This window comes from Colobus angolensis, unplaced genomic scaffold, assembly GCF_000951035.1.
Source record: "Colobus angolensis palliatus isolate OR3802 unplaced genomic scaffold, Cang.pa_1.0 Scaffold135, whole genome shotgun sequence".
NCBI lineage: Eukaryota > Metazoa > Chordata > Mammalia > Primates > Cercopithecidae > Colobus > Colobus angolensis.
The window spans coordinates 1167928-1188401 of NW_012114433.1; the positions used below are offsets into that span (position 1 = coordinate 1167928).

General features: G+C 37.8%; 1 protein-coding gene across 2 annotated transcripts in view; it reads left to right on the top strand.

Moving 5' to 3' along the window:
* The window catches only part of ATP9B (ATPase, class II, type 9B), a 290892-nt gene that overhangs the window by 38485 nt on the left and 231933 nt on the right, over window positions 1–20474 (top strand). For both annotated transcript variants that reach the window (XM_011934361.1, XM_011934362.1), the window contains exons 3-5: window positions 3519–3669; window positions 6403–6516; window positions 16718–16826. In XM_011934361.1, coding sequence (XP_011789751.1) covers window positions 3519–3669; window positions 6403–6516; window positions 16718–16826 — 374 coding nt within the window. The remainder of the gene's footprint in view (window positions 1–3518; window positions 3670–6402; window positions 6517–16717; window positions 16827–20474) is intronic.

Consider the following 20474-nt stretch of genomic DNA (forward strand, 5'->3'; position numbering starts at 1 on the left):
CTTGTTTACAGTGCTCATGTTTTGCAGACAGTGGTCTTGCATTTATAGTATCTTTTGTCTGGAAGAACATGTTAATATCAGATAATGCTATAAAGTTTATATTTTCTAAATTTTATATGTATCTTTTCAAATACTTAGATCTAAATACTTGATTTTTCATTTTGAATTTGTCTGACTTTTGTATACTAGAACATCAGAGTAGATAATTATGTGTCGTAGAGCAAAAATTCATATCTGATTCCATTCTGGAAGAATTTTGCTCTATTTGAAATGCTGAAGAGAAATGCGTTCATTTGAAGCCTGTCTCGCACCTGTGACCCAGCTTGCAGTGTGTTCTGTGGATGCCAGTGCTGTCCAGTAGAACTCACTGCAGTAATGGAATATTCTCCATCTGTGATGTCCATTATGGTAGCCACTAGCCTGGGTGCCCGCTGAGCTCTTGAGATGTGGCTCATGTGACTGAGGGAACTGGATTGTAAGTTTTATTTAATTCTAATTAATTGTAATGAAAGTTGCCACGTGGGGCCAATGGATGCTCATTTGGACGGTCCAGGCCTGGCTACTCTCTGTGCCCAAGTTACTATTGTAAGGAGGGTGACCTTTTGAGTGGGATGTTGGGAAGCAGGAGAGTGAAGACTGAGGCCTCGGGGGCTTCCTTCGTGGGCGGCATTGTGCTGTGCCTTCGTAATGTATTAAGTCCACTTTCGTCAGTGCTTTGCAGATGAGTGAACAAAGACTCAGACCAAGGAGCTTCCGTAGGGTCACTTGCTGGTGATTGTTTCCAAAAACATGACTTTAAAGTCCATGTTTTTCCATTGTGTTTTGTTGCCTGCTCACAAGTGATTCATTTTTTTTTTTTTCATCATCTCTTGAATAGCTGTGGTGCCATGCCTGGGTTGAGAAAAGGTGGTGCATGAACTTGAGTAAGAGCTGGCCTCTGCCTGTTGTCAGCTCAGTGAATGGACGTGATGCTGATGTGGTGGGGGTTTGAGATCTAGGCTCTCGTTTGAACTCTGCCATTAACTAGTGGTTTAGTCTTAGAGAAGTCACTTGCCTGTGGGACCTCCAGTTTTCTCAACTATGTAATGTGGGAGTCCAGCATCAGTATAGTGTAGTTGCAGGTGTCTGAGATGGTAATTCTCAGGTAATGTAACTAGGATTTTCCTGGCGCTAGGAGTGTGTGCTGTCACCAGGTAAAAGAGTGATGATTTATAGCTGCTGTTGGTGGGAGGCGTTGGGGAAGGAGTGCCCATGAGCCCCTGCCACAGGGGAAGACGACTCGGAGTGTGCAGGAGAGCACAGAGCAGTCGCAGTCTGCGTGGCACCACAGTGTGGGTACTGGAGGGAAGGAGGCATGTGAGAGCATTCGAACTGGACAGTACAAACAACAGGTAAGGTGAGAGAAATAGTCATTGAAAGCTTACTCTTTTTTATTTGAAGCCTTATTTAATTCTTCTGTCATTCAAGCATAAACAGATGAAATATTATCATCATTTTACTGAAATCTACTTGACCATTTCCTTTCTTACCTTACCAAAAAATAGTAATGGTGAACATACTTGTTTTGACAATCTTAAATCACTTTAATGCCACCCTGATTTATAACTGTTGTGGACTTGAAAGTATGCTTTCAGTTTGGAGGTGTTTGGGTTTATTGTTTCAAAAGTGATGATGGCAGTGCTAAGATATTCCATTCTTGCAAAGCTCAGTCTTTGTGTGCTGCGGTGGAAGTTCTAGAATAAAGGTGGGGGGAGCTGGCTTCCTTGGCTATCCCCATGGCAGAGCATCAGCCCCGTGAGAGAGTGCTGCTTAAGGGAGCAGTGCTTGGCAGTCCTTCACATGCTGGAACAGTCCCTGTTAGGGATGGGCAGCGTCCGAAAAACCAACCTCTGACCTTTCAATATGAAGGTCTTCCCAGCACAGCTGAGAATTAGGTGAATATTCATAGGGATAGTAACAACTTCAGTTGAGACACACACACATGCGACCTCATAAGGAATGCTACTATGGGAGATTTATGAAGTTTACTTCATATATTCAAATTGATAAATTCAAATACTGAAACCTGCAAGTTTTCAGTGTTTGTAAAGTGATTTGTAAAGCATGAGAGCATTACGATTGTAGTAAGGATGTGGCACTCCAGGGTGGGAGACAGCAATTCTGAGATGGAGCTCTGATGTGGCAGCCTCATTTTATAATCAGCCGTATGCTGTCATTTTTATGCAAAATTTCTTGTTAACTTTTAAGCTTCCTTGGTCACAGAAATGAAGAATATTTGACTTATACGGCAGGCTTTCTATTCTAGCCTTGAATATAATTAGAAGGTGAGATTTAACAACTTCCTTTAATAAGCCAGTCTGGGTCTTTCTCTACATTTTGAAAATTTGAATTAAACCAAAGTTTTAATACTGAAGTTTAAGTTCATGATTGTTTTGTGCTTAAAAGAGATGAATTTGATACCTTTTCATCATTTTCTGAGGTATTTTAAGAAAAGCTACTTTACTAGAAACTATACTCTCCACGCCCAAATAATGGTTTGGATGACCAAGAAGGGGAAGAGTGCTCCTGAAACCCAGACACTGTTGGAACAGGGTAAATTTAAAATTAAAATATTTACTGCATAGATGAAGAGAGCTATGTGGAAATACAGTCAAGCTTTTATCATTAGAATATCACAGGAAACATTTGTATTCTCTTTAAATATTGGATTGAGCTGTAAATCTTTTTTTTTTTTTTTTTTAAGATGGAGACTTGCCCAGGCTAAAGTGCAGTGGCGTTGTCTTGGCTCACTGCAACCTCTGCCTCCCAGATTCAAGCTATTCTCCTGTCTCAGCCTCCTGAGTAGCTGGGATTACAGGTGCCTGCCACCACAGCTAGCTAATTTTTGTATTTTTAGTAGAGACAGGGTTTTACCACGTTGGCCAGGCTGGTCTTGAACTCCTGACCTCAGGTGATCTGCCTGCCTCGGCCTCCCAGAGTGCTGGGATTACAGATGTGAGCCACCATGCCTGGCCTGAGCTGTAAGTCTTAATATTGCATTAGTTAATACTACTGGAAAAGTCATTTTTTAAGAGTGGAAAAAGTGATTATTACTTCAGAGAATGAGCCACATCCTGGATTAATTGAAATCTAAGGGCCTTTATCATGGAATGGTATATTGGGAATTGCCAGTAGGTAACCTGTAGCTATACCTTTTCTCAACATACAGAGCATTGGCTGCTTCAGAATATTAATGGTTTTATTTTGCCAGTAAGAGTGTCTAAACAGAAAGATAATTCCCCTGGGGTTCTAGAAGCCATTGTATATTTATATAAGACTTTGTATTTTTATGTCAAATTTAAATTTGTGTAACCAACCTGTTATAAGAAAAACCCCACAGATTAGCATTAGGTGTGCTATTAGGGTCTGATAAATACAGAAACAATCAATATTGGCCCTAAATATGTACAATTAGTTTGAACTTTTTTAAAAAGCAAAAAAAAAAAAAATACACAATATGTATCTTTTGTTTCATACAGTTGCTGTGATTGGCTGATAAATATTTGTCAAAGAAAGAAAGAACTGAAAGCTCGCACAGTATGGCTTGGATGTCCTGAAAAGTGTGAAGAAAAACATCCCAGGAATTCTATAAAAAATCAAAAATACAATGTGTTTACCATTATACCTGGGGTAAGACTATTGCATTCTTGGAGATGGGTTGTGTGTCAGACATTGCTGGCTTCCTTTGCTGCAGGACGGAGCCTGTTGAGACTCTGACTTAGGTATTGAGTTGTGTCACATCCAAATCAGTGTCCTTTTGCTTTTGAACCATCTGTGTTCCCAGTAATTGTTAAATAATTCATGTGTATTTTTAATGTCTACATCGTAGAGTTCAGCTCAGGAAAATGTATGATTTGATTATTGCCTTCAGTTCTTGATAAACATAATATTTATATTATTTTAGAAATACAGTGTAGACATAATGAAGTAAAGGTAAATAAAATGATCAGAAAACAAGTTATACATTTTGTTTGGCTGGGAACTAGTTTGGAGAAAAGAGTAAATGTAATGTTTAAGCCCTGCCAAGAGATTTCATGAAGAAAATGAAATATTTTTTTATATTGAAATGATACAGTAACAAAGTATCTGTAATATGCATATTTATATATAGATGTCTTTGCTACTTCACATTATAAATCTCAGCCCTTGTTATATTGTTATATCATTAGTTATGTTTAATTGGGTATTATGTTAATTTTAAATACTGTAGTTTAAATATTTTATTACTTTTTTGTTGCTAGTGATGTTACTGGCTTAAATTATAAAACAGTTTACATACAATTGAAATAGTTGAATAATTTTTGCTTTTTTGTATTTCGTTCCTTATTTTAATAGATTTATGTATCTTTCTAAAGGAAAAGGAAGCTGGTATTGATTATATTTCTATACCAAAGTTTTTGGCATGTTTTAGGTCTTTTATTTGCAAGAAAAGCTCTTGATTACATGTAATGTGGGCGGCTTTATCTTGTATATTTAATTTAAATAATCATGCTGACATTGTATTGGGCATTGATTTTACCCCCACCCTCACCTCATCCCCATCCACCTAGTGATTGGCAAATACTTGGTATCTAATGTACTTCTTTATTAAAACCCACAAAACTAATGGCTTCATAATTAAAAGACTGATCTTTTGTCAGGATAATAAAATGTAAACTGTCTTATAGGCAGATAAATATTCACATCTTTATTGAATGAAGCCAGTGTTTTCTGCTTAGGTTTAAATTATTAAATACTCACAGATCTCAGAGATTGGCTAAGCAGTGTACATTTTCCTAAAGGTCAGCAGGTTCAGTCAGTAGACAGTAGAGTATTGATTACAGTCGTTTAAAGCCAACAGTGCAGCTTAACTTTGATCAGTGTAAGTCCACACAGCCTGCCCAGATTGGCTGCATGCTGAAAATACCTGTGGATGTGACTGTATGATGATTACCATGTATATGAGTTTTTTATCTTAGATTGTCTCTGAAATTAGTCTTTTCATCTAAAATATAGTATTTTAGAAACATTTGGTAATTACACAGTAGGAATTCTATGTCATTTTTACCACAAATGGCAATTTCTAAATTGCTAATAGATATAATTTATGCTAACTGAAATTTTAAAGAAATCACTAAGGAAAAAGCACTTTATTTCCTGCTGAGATTGATTTATGAAATAATTCAAAACATTCTTAGCAGGTTGAACGTGATTATGAACATAAATGCATTGTCAGTGTAACTGATTTTGAGTCCCACACATCACTGTATGATGATGCAGATAACCTCATTTTCTGAAAACGAGTTGCAGACTCTGTAGGTCAGCAATGAGCACTTAACCCATTGCCCTGCTTGGTGAAATTTTCATACCTTCCAAGCGGCATAGAAACGGCATGCAAAGAGATTGCGATTTGTAAGTTGCAGGTTTGCAAGTTTGATTTTAATTGTAGTGTGCTGTTTGAATTATTCTCATCTGTAAACATAAGTTTTGTTCCATTTTGATTTTCAATGTAAATCTAATAATTAGAGGCATTTGTAAATTGAGATCTATTAATATATTAGATCTTGGGTTTTTGTCCCTAAAGATAACTATTTGAAGTAAAAACCAAAACCAAAACCTTGCAGTATTGACATTTCTAATATTTTATTGAATGATGAAATTTCTTTTATATTTGAAAATATTAAGAATTAACAACCCAAAGATCATAAGAGTAGGTGGGTAGTTGTCTTCTTGAAAATTGGTCTGCAGTTACAACTTCTTATATTTTGTCTTTTTTAATGTTTTGAGGGAAGTAAATACCCACAGGAGATTAAGGCAGTCTATCTCGTGAAGTCAACCTGTTCACATTTGGCTTGCTCATTCAGTCTTTGTAAAGCTACCTGGATGTCTGTGTTAAAAAAAAGTGGCTATTTATTTGTTTTTTACCATTTCATAAATATAAGATTAATATGTCTTTTCCATTGTAAGATTTTCTGAGTCATTATCAAGATAACCTGTATATTTACTGGCTTGCTAACATTGGGAAGGTTTTGCTATCTTTTTTTGATGTTCATGTAAAGACTTACTAAATGAGTATGGAAAACTGGAAAATTTCATATAAGAAAAATAAAAAAACTTCTAGGTGACATTTTTTAACATAATTGAACGTCCTAATTGTCTTATTTTCAGTTTATTTAAAATATATTTTGGGAATAACCTTACCTTTCTCTGTGATATAGCTATTAGAAAGCCAATGTGAAAATTAATACATTTACTTTGAATCAGAACATATTCTCACTGTTTGATGGAAATGTGGTGATATGTTTTGCTGATTTTAACTGTTTAATTTAGGTATTAAATTTTTTCGTTGTAGGAATTTTGTTAATTTTCTCTTTTCCTTTTTAGGTTTTGTATGAACAATTCAAGTTTTTCTTGAATCTCTATTTTCTGGTAATATCCTGCTCACAGTTTGTGCCAGCATTGAAAATAGGCTATCTCTACACCTACTGGGCTCCTCTGGTAAAAGAAAAGACTTTAAAAATTAAGTTAAATTATGAAATATTTAGAATATAGTTTTAAGAGTTGAGATGGTTAAAAGTTAAATTGACCAGATTTTACAAACATGATGTTGTTGCAGTGCATCACTGAACTTCTTTTAAAAGATTTTGCTGAGTGACTTCAGTCCCTCTGAGAACAATGGGAAGCGTGGTGGTAGCATGCTGCCTGTAGAGCGGTGGCAGAGGGGTTTTCCTTGGTCATTCTGCACCTGTGTTAAGGGTGCAGGTCATCAGCAGCTCCCTCCTGTGTGATGCAGCTGTTGGGAATGGGGGCTGGGGCTGTGGGTCTGTTCTGTTACTCTCTTCACACCCTGACCATGGTGAGCATTCTGAAATATCCAAGTGCAGTACATACGATGTCTGGTTGACATCTCAGTGCATAAAGTTTTTCAAAAGGCCAATGATACAGTGATGCTTGTCAATGAATGTTTCCATTTCAAACGTATGCTGTCTTGATAGTCTTAAGCTATTGGCTGATAGTTTTCGTTGACTTTTAGCTTGTACAGGCAAGATGTACATCATCTTTCCTCCTTTCATGGAAAAATGTACTACTTCCTTTATTTTTATTTTTTGGAGCTAGAGTCTCACCCTGTTGCCCAGGCTGGAGTGTAGTGGCATAATCTCGGCTCACTGCAACCTCTGCCTCCTAGACTCACACAGTTGTCCTACCTCAGCCTCCTGAGTAGCTAGGATTACAGGCGTGTACCACTACACCTGGCTATTCTTGTGTTCTTAGTAGAGACGGTGTTTCACCATGTTGGCTAGGCTGGTCTCAAACTCCTCACCTCAAATGATCCACCTGCCTCAGCCTCCCAAAGTGCTGGGATTACAGGCATGAGCCACCGCGCCTAGCCACTACTTCCTTTTTTGGATTTGCTCCCTTTTGGGCAGATGACTTGAGGGATCTAGGTAGGAAACACAGAGAGTGAAAGGGTTCCTTCAGTGAAAGAAGAGTGCAGTCCTTGGGGGTCCACGTGAGTTGTGGCCTTCCACAAGAAGAGCCGAGCTGTCTGCTCCCGAGGGATCTGTCCTGGCCTGGCTAGGCTCCATCTCCCTAACCAGAGAACTCCAGATGAAGCAGGAGAACTGGAAGACAGATTAAATTCTTGTTTCCTGGACAGGCACAGTCAGGCTTTCCTGTTTGCCTGTAGTAAAACCATGCTGAGGGGCATTTTTTGATTTCTCTTTCACATAGACTTCATAGTAGGGTGGATTTGAGGAATGAATAACTTTATATGTAATATAAACACAAAATTACTAGATAAATGAATACATTTTTAGCTTATTAAATTAGTAAGATTGAAAGAGACACTGGAGCTGAGCGTGGGTAAAACTGTAACACTGTGGTGCTCATCCCATTAGTGTAGATGTGGTGAGCTCCCCCGTTGGTGTGCATAGTGTGCATGCACACCTGTGTTGCCTTTATGGAGGATCATTGATCATATGTATTAAAGACCTCTTGAGGAATTTATCCTAAAGAAATAATGATTGATCACAAAGTCTAAAGAATGTCCATTATAAATATTTTAAAAAATCAAATGTCTAACAATAGATTATTTAAACTCTGCTATATCCTGTGTACTTGTTGGAATACTGTGTAGCTTTGAAAATGGTGACTAGGAAGTGTTTAGTTACATATGTATTAGAATAAGTTTTAAAAGGTGGCTCAAAATATGTATAGAATGAAATCCACAGTTCTTTTGATCAGTCAGTATTGAGCTCCTTCATGTCCAGCCCTAGTCTAGGAAATGTTGATACAACAGTGAACAAGACAAACCAAAGTCTGTTCTAATAGACTTAAAATTCTGGGCGAGAAGGCAGTATATAAACTCCGAATGCCAACGTAGCCAACCATCAGGCTATGAAGAAGAAAATGTAAAGCAGGAAAAACGAGTAGAGGATGAAGAGGGTGTTCTATATAGGGTGTTCAAGGAAGGCCTCTCTTGTAAGGTGACATTGGAATGACATGTTACTGGTAAAACAGTCAGACGGATATGAAACAGGGAAGAGGGTTGCAGGCAGAGGAGCAGCTGCAGAGGTCTTGGACTGTTTTAGCGTGTTCCAGGGTGTGAGGAGATCATCCAGAGAAGGGTGTGGGTGGGAAGAAGCAGCTGGAAAGGAGGTCAGAGGGCCTGGCGTCAGCTCTTCCAAGCCTCTCAGATTTCGTCCTGGGTGGAAAAGGAAGCCGTGTGTTTGTGTATGTATTGCATATATTCACACACAGAAGAAACACTGAAGTGTATACAACAGAATTTTGAAAGTTGTTGTTGAAGCTAGGTAACCGTGGAAGGGGGTATGGATAACTATTTTTCCTTTCTTTTCTCCACCTTCCACCACATTAGCAGTAACCAATTCTGAATGTGAGATTATAATTCCTGCGTATCTGTTAATAGTTTTACTATGTTTATATTTATCATTAAAACAATACGCAATATTATTTTGTATGCTTTAAAGATAACTTTATAAAGGTTATCTTAATCTGTGTGGCGTATTGCAACATACTCTTTTTTTTTTTTTTTATTTTGAGACGGAATTTCGCTCTGTCGCCCAGGCTGGAGTGCGCTGGTGCGGTCTCTGCCCACTGCAAGCTCCGCCTCCCGGGTTCATGCCATTCTCCTGCCTCAGCCTCCTGAGTAGCTGGGACTACAGGCGCCCGCCACCACGCCCGGCTAATTTTTTGTATTTTTAGTAGAGATGGTGTTTCACCGTGTTAGCCAGGATGGTCTCGATCTCCTGACCTCGTGATCCGCCCGTCTCGGCCTCCCAAAGTGCTGGGATTACAGGCATGAGCGACCACGCCCAGCCAATTATATTTATGATTTTAATGTATTTATTTATAGCCCCTTTTTTTCTATTCATTGCTTTCACAGTTGTATTTACTGCTTAAATATTGTTTCCCGGCTGAGTGCTCATGCCTGTAATCCCAGCACTGTGGGAGGCCAAGGCGGGAGGATATCTTGAGCTCAGGAGTTCAAGACCAACCTGGATAAGATGGTAAAATTCCATCTCTACCAAAAAATAGAAAAATTAGTTGTGTGTGGTGGTGCATATCTTTAGTCGCACCTACTCAGGAGGCTGAGGTTGGAGAATTGCTTGAGCCTGGGAGGCAGAGGTTGTAGTGAGCCAAAATTGTGCCACTGCACGGTGGCCTGGGTGACAGAGTGAGACCCTGTCTTAAAAAAACAAAAAATTGCCTCGTGGGTTAAAATTGTTTTAACTTAAACAATGATGGTCTGAGAACACAAATTCTTCTTAAAAAAGTAAAGGAAAATGTATTTATGTATATTTTGCTTCGGCCTTTTGTACTTACTGTGATTTAACTAGCTTTCAACCAAAGAAAATGTCCTTTAGATGGTTCTTTATGAAGAACTTTATTTGATTTGTTCACAAAATTGATGATCTTGGCCATACTTGAGTGAAGTGTGCATGCAAGCGCACACACGTCTGTTTATCAAGACAAGAAAACATTTCTTTGTTTTTTCTTTTCATATGCTCGTTCATTTCCAGTTCTAGCTGCAATTTTTAGTCCTTTAACTTGAATTTTCATCCTGTTATTTTGAAGTACTTTATCATTTTTTGACATATATTAGCTTTAATTATTTTTAGATAAGTACCTCAATAAGCAACTACAATATTCATGTAAAAGATGTTGTTATTCCACTACATTTGCGTTTTAAGATTTTAGAGAAGTGAAAAGCCACTTTTACCATTTGAATGATGCTTGACGTTGCCTTCTGATACACCTAGATGATTTCTCTCGTGTCCTGAGTATCATAGCATATTGTTAGATCTGAGAATTGATCTACTTTTTAAATGATTTTCTTTTGTTCTTTGGTTTGTCAGCAGCCACAATTGATGCTACCTTTCAGATAACAAATGATGAATAGTATGCTTTCACTGTTTATATGCATCTTAACCTTTGATTGAGCAAATCTCTTAAAAAGTTGATGTGCACCTTAGGCTTACCTTCAAATCCGAGAAGCAAGCTTACGAGGGCATATTGATTCTTTCAAAAAGCTTTTAAAAACGTTGAAAATCAAGACAGTTTGAAAAATTAGACAAAGTTAAGGAATAATTAAACATACACTAAATCTAAAGAAATCTCTTTAAAGGAAACTATTTAAAATAATGCAAATTTGAAAATATGTATAGGTGTCTCTTTTTAACTGAAGAAAATGTTCTTCCACAAGAATTCCTCATAAGCCCTTGAGTTCTTGCATTTTCTGTACCAGTTTATATTAACCCCGTTGTGTCCAGTGCCAGTAACACCATGTGATCTTTATATATACATTGACTTTTTTCCAGTCTTTTCTTGTTCTCTAAGGTTCTATAACATTCTCAAGAAAAAGATACTAGTTAACATTTCCAGATTTCTTCTAGCCAAAATCCTGCCACTGAGGCATAAAACCATTTTACAGTTGTCGGTTGTAAAATTCTATTTCTGTTGTTCACTAATTTTAAATAAAACAAGTTAGTTCAAACTTACTCCCTCTGTTCTCTAACTAAAATTGAGATGTTTTTGAAAACAGTGATAGCTTAATTAATATTTCTTTTTAAGTTACTTTTGGTAATATTATTTATTAGCTTTAGGTCTGAACTAATTTGTGTTATATTTTCCCATATAGTAGAAGTGTAAATTGAAAATAAGTTGATTTCATTACATTATCATGTCTGGATGAAGATTACCTTTCATATTCAGCTTTCAGAACAATTCTTTAAAGCAAAGCTTGTGTAATCAGAGTAACAAAACAGAATGTCATGCTTCTATCAAAATGAATGAGATAGAATAGATCTGTCTATGCAGAAGATCTTTAGATAAAGACAGCTCTGGCTCTAACAATTTTTAACATTGTATCTTCTAGATAAAATGTCTTCTGCTACTTTGTTAATAGATAATTGGCAACCAGATAGGCTGTGTGTGTCTCAATTTGCTTATCTGTAAATTAGAGGTAAAGATACATACTTTGTAAGACTTTTGTGCCATTTAAAAGGGGTAACTCATTTAGGATACTTGGAAAAGTGTATGGCACATGGTAAGCCGTCAAAGGCAAACCAGTAATGTACTCATCTAACTTTTTCTCCTATTACAAAAATGTATATTGTTTTGGACTCGCTCCACATAGTTGTTGGGTTGTCTGGAGAAATAGGAGAAAGGCTGTGGACAAGCCATGTGAGAAGAAGTCCATGTTGTCCAGTCTGTCTGACACACTCGTGCACAAATACTGCTGTTTCCAGGATGACAGTAGTTTATATGGCCCTTCTGCTTCCAGTTTTGATTTTTCTAGGGAGCATTGTTATAGCATAAACCTCTGACCTGGTTGGTACCGAGGTAATGGGAAGACCCAAGTGCTCCTACAGTAGTAAGACTTGCTTACTCCAGTCCTCCATAAACCACCAATCTGTAATGATCCATTTAAGAACTCAGATCTAAACTCTTACGGTAGAGGCTCATTTATTGTAGAGTCCAGTGGCAGAAGGAAAGGGTGGCCTTAACTTCCCTTTCCTTTAGTCTCTTTTATGTTCCTAGGCTGGCCATTGGGCATTTCCTCAGGATAGATATGCTGGAGATGGATGTGATGGTAGTGACATCTTTTGGGTGTTGAGAATCCTATGCTTGTGTTACTTATTCAGAGAAACAGATTTGGAAATGTGTTGTAAAGCAGCTTGGACACTCTCATAGTCCTTGCCTGTGACCAGGATCCTGTTTCCTCTTAACAGTGTTTAACTCCTGTTTTCAGGACTTGGGACCTAACCTTCTTTATTCTGTCTTCTTTAATACTACTTCATTTGAAGTAGGAGCTTAATTTCACTGACTTCCTTGAGTTCTTAGGAACTAGCACATTTTTGTGGTTTATGATTACTTAATGAACTTGGTTAACTTTTGCTGTCTTTAAGCCATAAGTTTAAAGAGGTGAAAATTAGAGTCACCTGGAGAGTTTAACATATGTGTCTGAGGTCTCTTCGCTGGAAATTAGAGGTAAAAGTACACGTTTCAGATAGGGTTGGAGCAAATTTATGTTCCAAAAGTCTTTCAGGTGATTATGATATGCTTACCTGATTAAAAAACACTCCTTTAAAATACTGTCTATACTATATAAATAAAATGTGCTTGCTAATCACTTTCATTCTCTGTCTCAGTGAGTCACAAACAGAACTTTAAGAAGTTACCTCTGCATCATGAACATGAGTCTGTAGCAGTAAATCTTCTCTTATGTGGGAGTAGCCGCAGACAAGTATATTTCCTGGATTCAAAGATGCATGTTTTTTATGTTACTAAAATTGAGCTGTGGCTTATAAAATGTATATATTTACAATGCTGTTGTCTTCCCACCGAAGACTACTACTAAAATAATACTGATGTATCTTAAAACCAGTGACATCGTTGAATCAAGGAAATAGAGCATTTCCTCATATGACTCTGTGCTATGAATTTCTTACTTGTGGACATTCAGGTTATTTCTAATTTTTCATATTCATGCTGTGATCCTAGAATTTTTCCTTTAGGATAAGTTTCTAGAAGTAAAACCGCTTGGTTAAATGTGTGCAAATTTTAAGGCTTTTGATAACACCAACTTTCTTCGAACTTTTTTGGGGATGTCTGCTACTTTGGCTTTTCATATTCATTTTCTTTGTTTTTCTGTTGCTCACTCTAGTTCAATAAAACGATGAATTTATATTCAAGTTCTTCTTTGTCTCGAATAGGCTTTTTGATAACTACTTTTATTTCATTGCTGCTTTGTTATGACTTGTTATCAGCTTTGAAGAAACTAGCCATCATTCCTTGTATATTCTTCACTCTATTATGGAGACGTTTATCATAATATAAAAATTTCTTCTATTCTTAAAATTTTGTACTTCACGTAGCTGGCATCACTCTTAGTCATAAAAGACTGAATGTGTTCCGCTTAAGCTTAGGAACAAGGGTGTTTGCTCCCACCAGTTCTGTTCAACATTGTATTGAAGGTAAATTAAATAGGGCAGTTAGAAGAAAATGAAGTAAAAGGCATCTAGATGGAAAGAAAGAAGAAGGTCTGTCTGTCTCTAGTCACAGATGGCATGATCTTGTTTATAGGAAAACCTAGGGAATCTACACACAAAAATATTGTAACTAAACAAAATGAATTAGCAGGGTTGCAGGATACAAGATGAACATACAAAAGTCACTTGTATTTCTAGCAATGACCATCCCAAAATGAAATTAGGATAACAATTCCATTTATAATTTCATCAAAAATAAAATAATAGGAATAAACTTAAAGCATGAAATTACATACTGAAAACTATAAAAGAATTTTGAAAAAAATGAAAGGTCTGAATAAGTGGAAAGTCATGTTCATTAGTTGAAAGACTTAATATTGTTAAGATGGCAGCACTCTCCAAATTGACCTACAAATTTAATCCAACACCTAACAGAATCCTAGCTGGCTTTTTTTTTATTTAAAAAAATTGTTTTGGAGAAATTTACAGATTGATCCTAAAACCCATATGAAAATACAAGGGACTCAGAGTAGCTAATACATCATAGAAAAAAATAGATCAAAGTTGGAGGACTCACACTTTCCCATTCCCAAACTTACTACAAACTGCGTGATCAAGACAGTATGGTACTGACGTAAAGATAGGTGCATAGATCAATGTAATTGAGAGTCCAGAAATAAACCTTGACATTTATGACACATTGATTTTCAACTAGGGCACCAAAATAGTAACTCTTATAACTCAACAATTAAACCTAGGAAAGAAGTAGGTAAAAGATCTGAATAGACATTTACCCGAAGAAGATATACAAATGGCCAATAAGCATGTGAAAAGTTGTTCAACATCATTAGTCAGTAGAGGAATGCCAGTTAAAACCAGAGATACTACTTCACACCTAGTAGGATAGCTACAATATAAAGGGCAGACAGTCACAAATGTTGGTGAGGATGTGGAGACCTCGGAACCCTCATTAGTTGCTGGTGGGAATGTGAAGTGGTGGAGCCACTTTGAGGAACAGTTTGGCAGTTCCTCAAAATACTACACACAGAATTACCATGTCACCCAGAATAGGCAAACCCATAGCGACAGAAAGGAGATGAGTCATTGCCAGGGCCTAGGAGTGGGAGGGAATGGGAGGTGACTTGCAGTGGGTATGGTGCTTCTTTTTGGGGTGATGGAAATCTTCTAAAATTAGATGATAGTGATGGTTGTACAACTCTGTGAAGGTACTAAAAAACGAATTGTATACTTTTTTAGTGTTAATTTTATGGCATGTGAATTATATGTCAATAAAACTATTATCTAAAAAAAGAACACAGTGTGTGCTAAAGGACCTAAGTGAGGTCTTACTCTGCTCATCAGCCGTTGTCTTCAGTGGAGACCAGGGCAAATACATGGCACATGCCGTGCCATGCCTGCCTTTTTTGCAAGTGGGGCACATCACAAATTATTTATGGCTTCTTTTTCCTTGAGTCCAAGAGTGGCTTTAGGATACTTCTCAAAACAATGCTTCCAGTAACCCCTGGGAATACACTGGCAAAGATCAGAAAGACATCATGGTGTTTCAGGAGACTACTCATAGTTCCCTAGTGTTGAAGGATACAGCCGTATTGAGTGGGGGACAAGGCTAGAGATCTGTGTATTCGTAAGGTTAGGGACTTGGGGAGAGCACTGTATTTCAGTAGGAGAGCTGGGGAGAGCCTGGGTCTGGCTGGGGTGCCACACAGAATGCAGTCAGGCTGGAGAGAGGTGTAGAAGGAAGCACAGTTAGCAGTTGGAGGAAGGAGCCATAGTATTGCTTATAGATGATGACAGTGGGATGGGTAGAGAATTGGGCCATCAGTGGACTAAGGCCAGCTTTGGGGTGACTGGATAAAGAGGGGTGCATGGCACCAGGAGAATGTGCTGTCCAGGAAGCCAAGGGATGGGAAATTAGAAAGAGGGCCTGGTGAACGGTTGTAATGCACAGAGGAATGGGAAGTTTCTTGAGATGTTCCACCTTACTTGAGAATAGTTTTAGTCAAGTGGTGGTGGAAGGAAATTGTGGCAAGTGGAGAAGTAAACTGGATGTGAAAAGGTTTCCGATGGTGCAGAGTGCAGACTAAGGGCTTGATGTGCTCAGGGAGAGATGGTTGTAGGGCCGAGGGAGGCTCATGATGAGGGGAGAGCACAGTGTGGCTGAAGAGAGATGGCAGAGGGGCTGAAAAGGAGTGAGAGACACAGGCTGTCAGGTTGATTTTGAATGGGAAAGAGACTAGAAGAGTCCATGTTTAAGTCATGACTGTTGAAGGGATTTTCAGATAGGACACATGAGAAGAAGACTATTTCAGTAAATGTAAGAGACATTCGCCAGCAGCACACTTCATTTGGCCTATTGGTTATACAGAAAACAAAAAACTGAAATAAAATAGATCATTGTGCTTTCAGTGGACATACATCCAGTGTTCTGTTATTTACAGTTTTGACTGAAGCAAGGTCATCATTAATAATAGAGATTGACTTGAAGAATATTTCTGTAACATGTCAGAAAGTATATATGCAGCCTTTAAAAATCATGGGCATTAGCTTCATATTAGTGGTATAATGGGCTTCACAATAAATTACGAGGATATAAAATTTTTTTTCTAGATAGCATCATATTAGTATAGTCAAATTTTTACTTAAAAAGTGAGATGAAAGCACTATAGTTGTTCATTCTACTGCAGTTATATAATAATGCACTATGTAAGAAAATTGATGTGTGATTACCTGGGAATTGTTTTGTGTTCCTAAATACTTTTATTCTGTAAGAAAAATTTAAGTGCGGAGATTAAGTATAAGATTTTTATGTCAGTCATTGTAAATTTTGTATTTGAATGCCCAACTATTCTAAATGTAATTTGTGGGTTTATCGAAGATTGTTAATTTCTTTTTCTTTGGGTTACTAAGTATTTTCTGACATTTAGCTTGAAGTATATATTAGGAGGTGAATTAAAAATTTTGGGAGTATACTGAGAGTTGTAAACCTTTTACAGTGAATCCTTTTGTAATATATCATTGTTACTTTTTGACGTTTTTGGTTTTCATTTATTTTATGTTTTAGAGAGTAATATAAATGGAAGGGAAAATGTTAAACCAAGTAACAAATAATTTTCTCTTTTTTGTTAAAGTTCAGTTTTCTAAAAATACCTTACTTTGTTTTATAGGGATTTGTCTTGGCTGTGACTATGACACGGGAAGCAATCGATGAATTTCGGCGTTTTCAGCGTGACAAGGAGGTGAATTCACAGCTATATAGCAAGCTTACAGTAAGAGGTCAGCAAGATGCTTTAATCCTGTTTAGCGTTTGCTTACTGTAATTATCATTTTAGAGTTAACATAACAAATGTATGAAAACATTTTAATTCTATTACTGAAAATAGTATTATGTGATTGTGTATGATATCTAATTAATTTCCTTATAATGTATAGTGCATGCAATTTTAGGGTAGACTTTTGTTCATTCTCTAGATGTTTGGATGTATGTCATACACACATATATACAAACGCACACACAACCACACAGGCATGTACATATATTATTAATAATCATATAATGTGCTCTATTGGTATATACGTGTTTTCTGAGAGGCATAATGTCACTTTGTATAAAATCTATTTGGTATTATATTTTAAACACACTCACAAAGGTCAAACGTCTATACCATGGCACTAACCTATTCTTAAGTACAGAGGCCTTTGAACAACAGAAATGAATATCGTGATCCGAGATGGTAACTGATGCATGCACGTTTCTCCTTAACCTTCATTCAGGGCCTTAAGTCTTGCTTCACTTAACATCTTTCAAGCGCTTGCTTATATGATTTTTCAGTCCATAGTAGTAAAAGAAGCAATGTATTAAGAAGAGAGGGAGGAAAATGATTACAGGTAGGCATGAGACAGTAAAAAAGTGACTGAAAACCTTGGGAATAAGGGAGATACTCAGAAACTGAATGGGTATTCATAATAACCCCAAAGTCTGTTTAAAAAGTTTACAGTGGATTTTTATCTTCTGTATGTAAGAGGACATTTACAATGAATTATTTAACTTGAGATGGTACCTTCAAAAATGACTTACTTTTAACACCTTATTGGGCTGTATTTCACGTAGCATAAAATTTATCCATGTAAAGTATACAATTCAGTGTTTTTTGGTGTATTCATAAAGTTGTGCAGCCATCACCGTCACCGTCATTTAAGTTTAGCACACTTTTGACATTCTCAGAAGGAGCCCTGAATACATTAGAAGGCAGTAGTCATTCTCTGTTTTCCTCACCACCCTACCCCAGCTCTAGGCAGCCACTGTTTTCCTTTTTTGTCTCTGTGGTTTTGCCCACTCTGCACATTTCATATCAATGGAATTATGCAATATGTGGTCCTTTGTCACCAGCTGCTTTCACTGGTCATGTTTTCAAGGTTCATCTGGTAGTAGCTTTCATCAGTACTTTATTTCCTTTTGCTGCTCAGTAATATTCCATTGTATGATAGAGCACGTTTTGTGTATCCATTCATTAGTGGATGGACATTTGGGGTTGTTTCTACTATGTGACTGTTGTGAATAATGCAGCTATGGACATTTGTGTACAAGCTTTTGTGTGAAAATGTTTTCATTTATCTTGGATACATACCTAGGAGTGAAATTGCTGGATTATTTGGTAACTCTATGGTTAGCATTTTAAAGAATTGTCAACCTGCTTTCCTAATTGGCCACACCATTTTACATCCCTACCAGCAGTGGATGAGGGTTCCAGTTTTCCCACATCCTGACATGTACATTACTCTCTGCCTATTTGATTGTAGCCACTGCTTTTTGATTATAGCGGGTGTGAAGTAGTATCTCATTGTGGTTTGGGTTTGTATTTTCCTAATGATTAATGATGTTGAGCATCTTTTCATTTGCTTATTAGCTGATTAGCTGTTTGTATATCTTTTCTGGGTAAATAACTGCTCAGATCCTTTGCCAGGTTTTTTTTTTTTTTTTTTTTTTTTTGAGACGGAGTCTTGCTCTGTTGCCCAGGCTGGAGGGCAGTGACACGATCTCCGTTCACTGCAGCCTCCGCCTCCCAGGTTCAGACAATCCTCCTGCCTCAGCCTCCCGAGTAACTGGGTTTACAGGTACCTGCCACTGTGCCTGGCTGATTTTTTGTACTGTTAGTAGATACGGGTTTCACTGTGTTGGCCAGACTGGTCTTGAACTCCTGACCTCGTGATCCACCCGCCTCAGCTTCCCAAAGTGCTGGGATTACAGGTGTGAGCCACGCCCATCCCTTTTGCCAACTTTTTAACTGGGTTGTTTAATTCATTTTGTGTATGGGGTAAGGTGTCGATCCATATTCTTTTGTATGACTATCAGGTTGTCCTAGTATGATCTGTTGAAAACAATGTTTTTTCTCCATGGAGTTGAAAAATGATTAAAACTCTTTGATGCTTGAATGGTGGCATGGTGGAGGAAGGATGAAAAAGGTAAACCTTAGTATTGGAGAAAAAAACCCCCAAATGGCCTGGTAAATTATGTATAACTTTGCATTGTCTTTGTAAGAATATAATATAGATCTATCTTATTTTTAAAATTGTTGTAACGGAGGGGCTAGACAGAGATGTTTTTCTGGTGTATTAATGGCATTATTCAGAAATAACTAGAGTGGTGATGGCAGTGAAATGGCAGAGTTGGCGGCTCCATATGTCTGCCCTTCCACAGAAACATTGAAAATCAAGCAGAAACTGTTAGAACTAACTACTTCAGAGCTCTAGAAAAGTCAAAGGTTTACAGCACCCAGGAAATTGCTGCATCCAGAAAAAGTCAACCTAGAAACAGTTGGAAAGCTTTTTTCCCCACGATTGCCCTGATCTCAACACCTTCTCCCAATCCTGTAACAGGGCACTAGTCTTGAAGGTGATGGCCCATGTTCCCCATTTTCAGCTTATTCCAAAAGAATTGTTTCTGCGTCTAACCAGTTGGGGGACTTCTTGGAGGGTTGACGCTAGCTGCTTGTCTTTTTTCACCTAACTTGAACTCAGGACAGAAAAGCAGAAATGTAGCTGGATTTCTTAAACATATGCAAGGCCTATAGTAGCCTAGGGCAAAAGATGACAGTCAAGCCAGACAGTAGAGTGTCAAGTGCCAGGCAGCAGAAGCTGGGGAGGGAGTTTCTTTGGGAAATTTGGGCATTCAAAAATTCCCCTGTGCATGCTGGGAAGTTTGGAAGTGACATGCAAGCCAAGAACTGGAGGAACACTCAGATCTAAAGTCTTTCCCTCTGGCTAGTTTCTAGGCTTAGTACAAGTAGGAAGGGAAGGATGCAGCAGAGTTGTTAATGGCCTGGCTGAATCCTGCATGAGGCTGCAGCACAGCCAGGCTGCAGAGCCCAGGACAGGTTTTGTTTGGGTTTGTTTCCTCCTCCCCTGCCCCTCCTTTTTCTCTCTCCATATTGAAGGAAATCTTTGTCAGAACACTGTCTGAATGTAAGAATGGAAGAGAGACTTTAGAGACCATCCATGATAAAGAATACACACTTTACAAAAATAGTGTAGAAAAATCAGTAGACGAACACAGCTATAGCATGTAACAATAAAATCAACCAAAAAGAGGGAGAAATAGCTAATTTCAAGAATTACCAGGTTATATGTCCAGTTTTCTTTTTTTTTTTCTTTTTTTAGACAGAGTCTTGCTCTGTCGCCCAGGCTGGAGTGCAATGGCGTGATCTCAGCTCAGTGCAATCTCCACCCCCTGGGTTCAAGTGATTCTTCTGCCTCAGCCTCCCGAGTAGCTGGAATTATAGGCATATGCCACGATGCCTGGCTATTTTTTGTATTTTGTAGAGATGGGGTTTTGTCATGTTGGCCAGGCTGGTCTCAAACTGCTGACCTCAGGTGATCCACCTGCCTTGGCCTCCCAAAGTGCTGTGATTATAGGTGTGAGCCTCT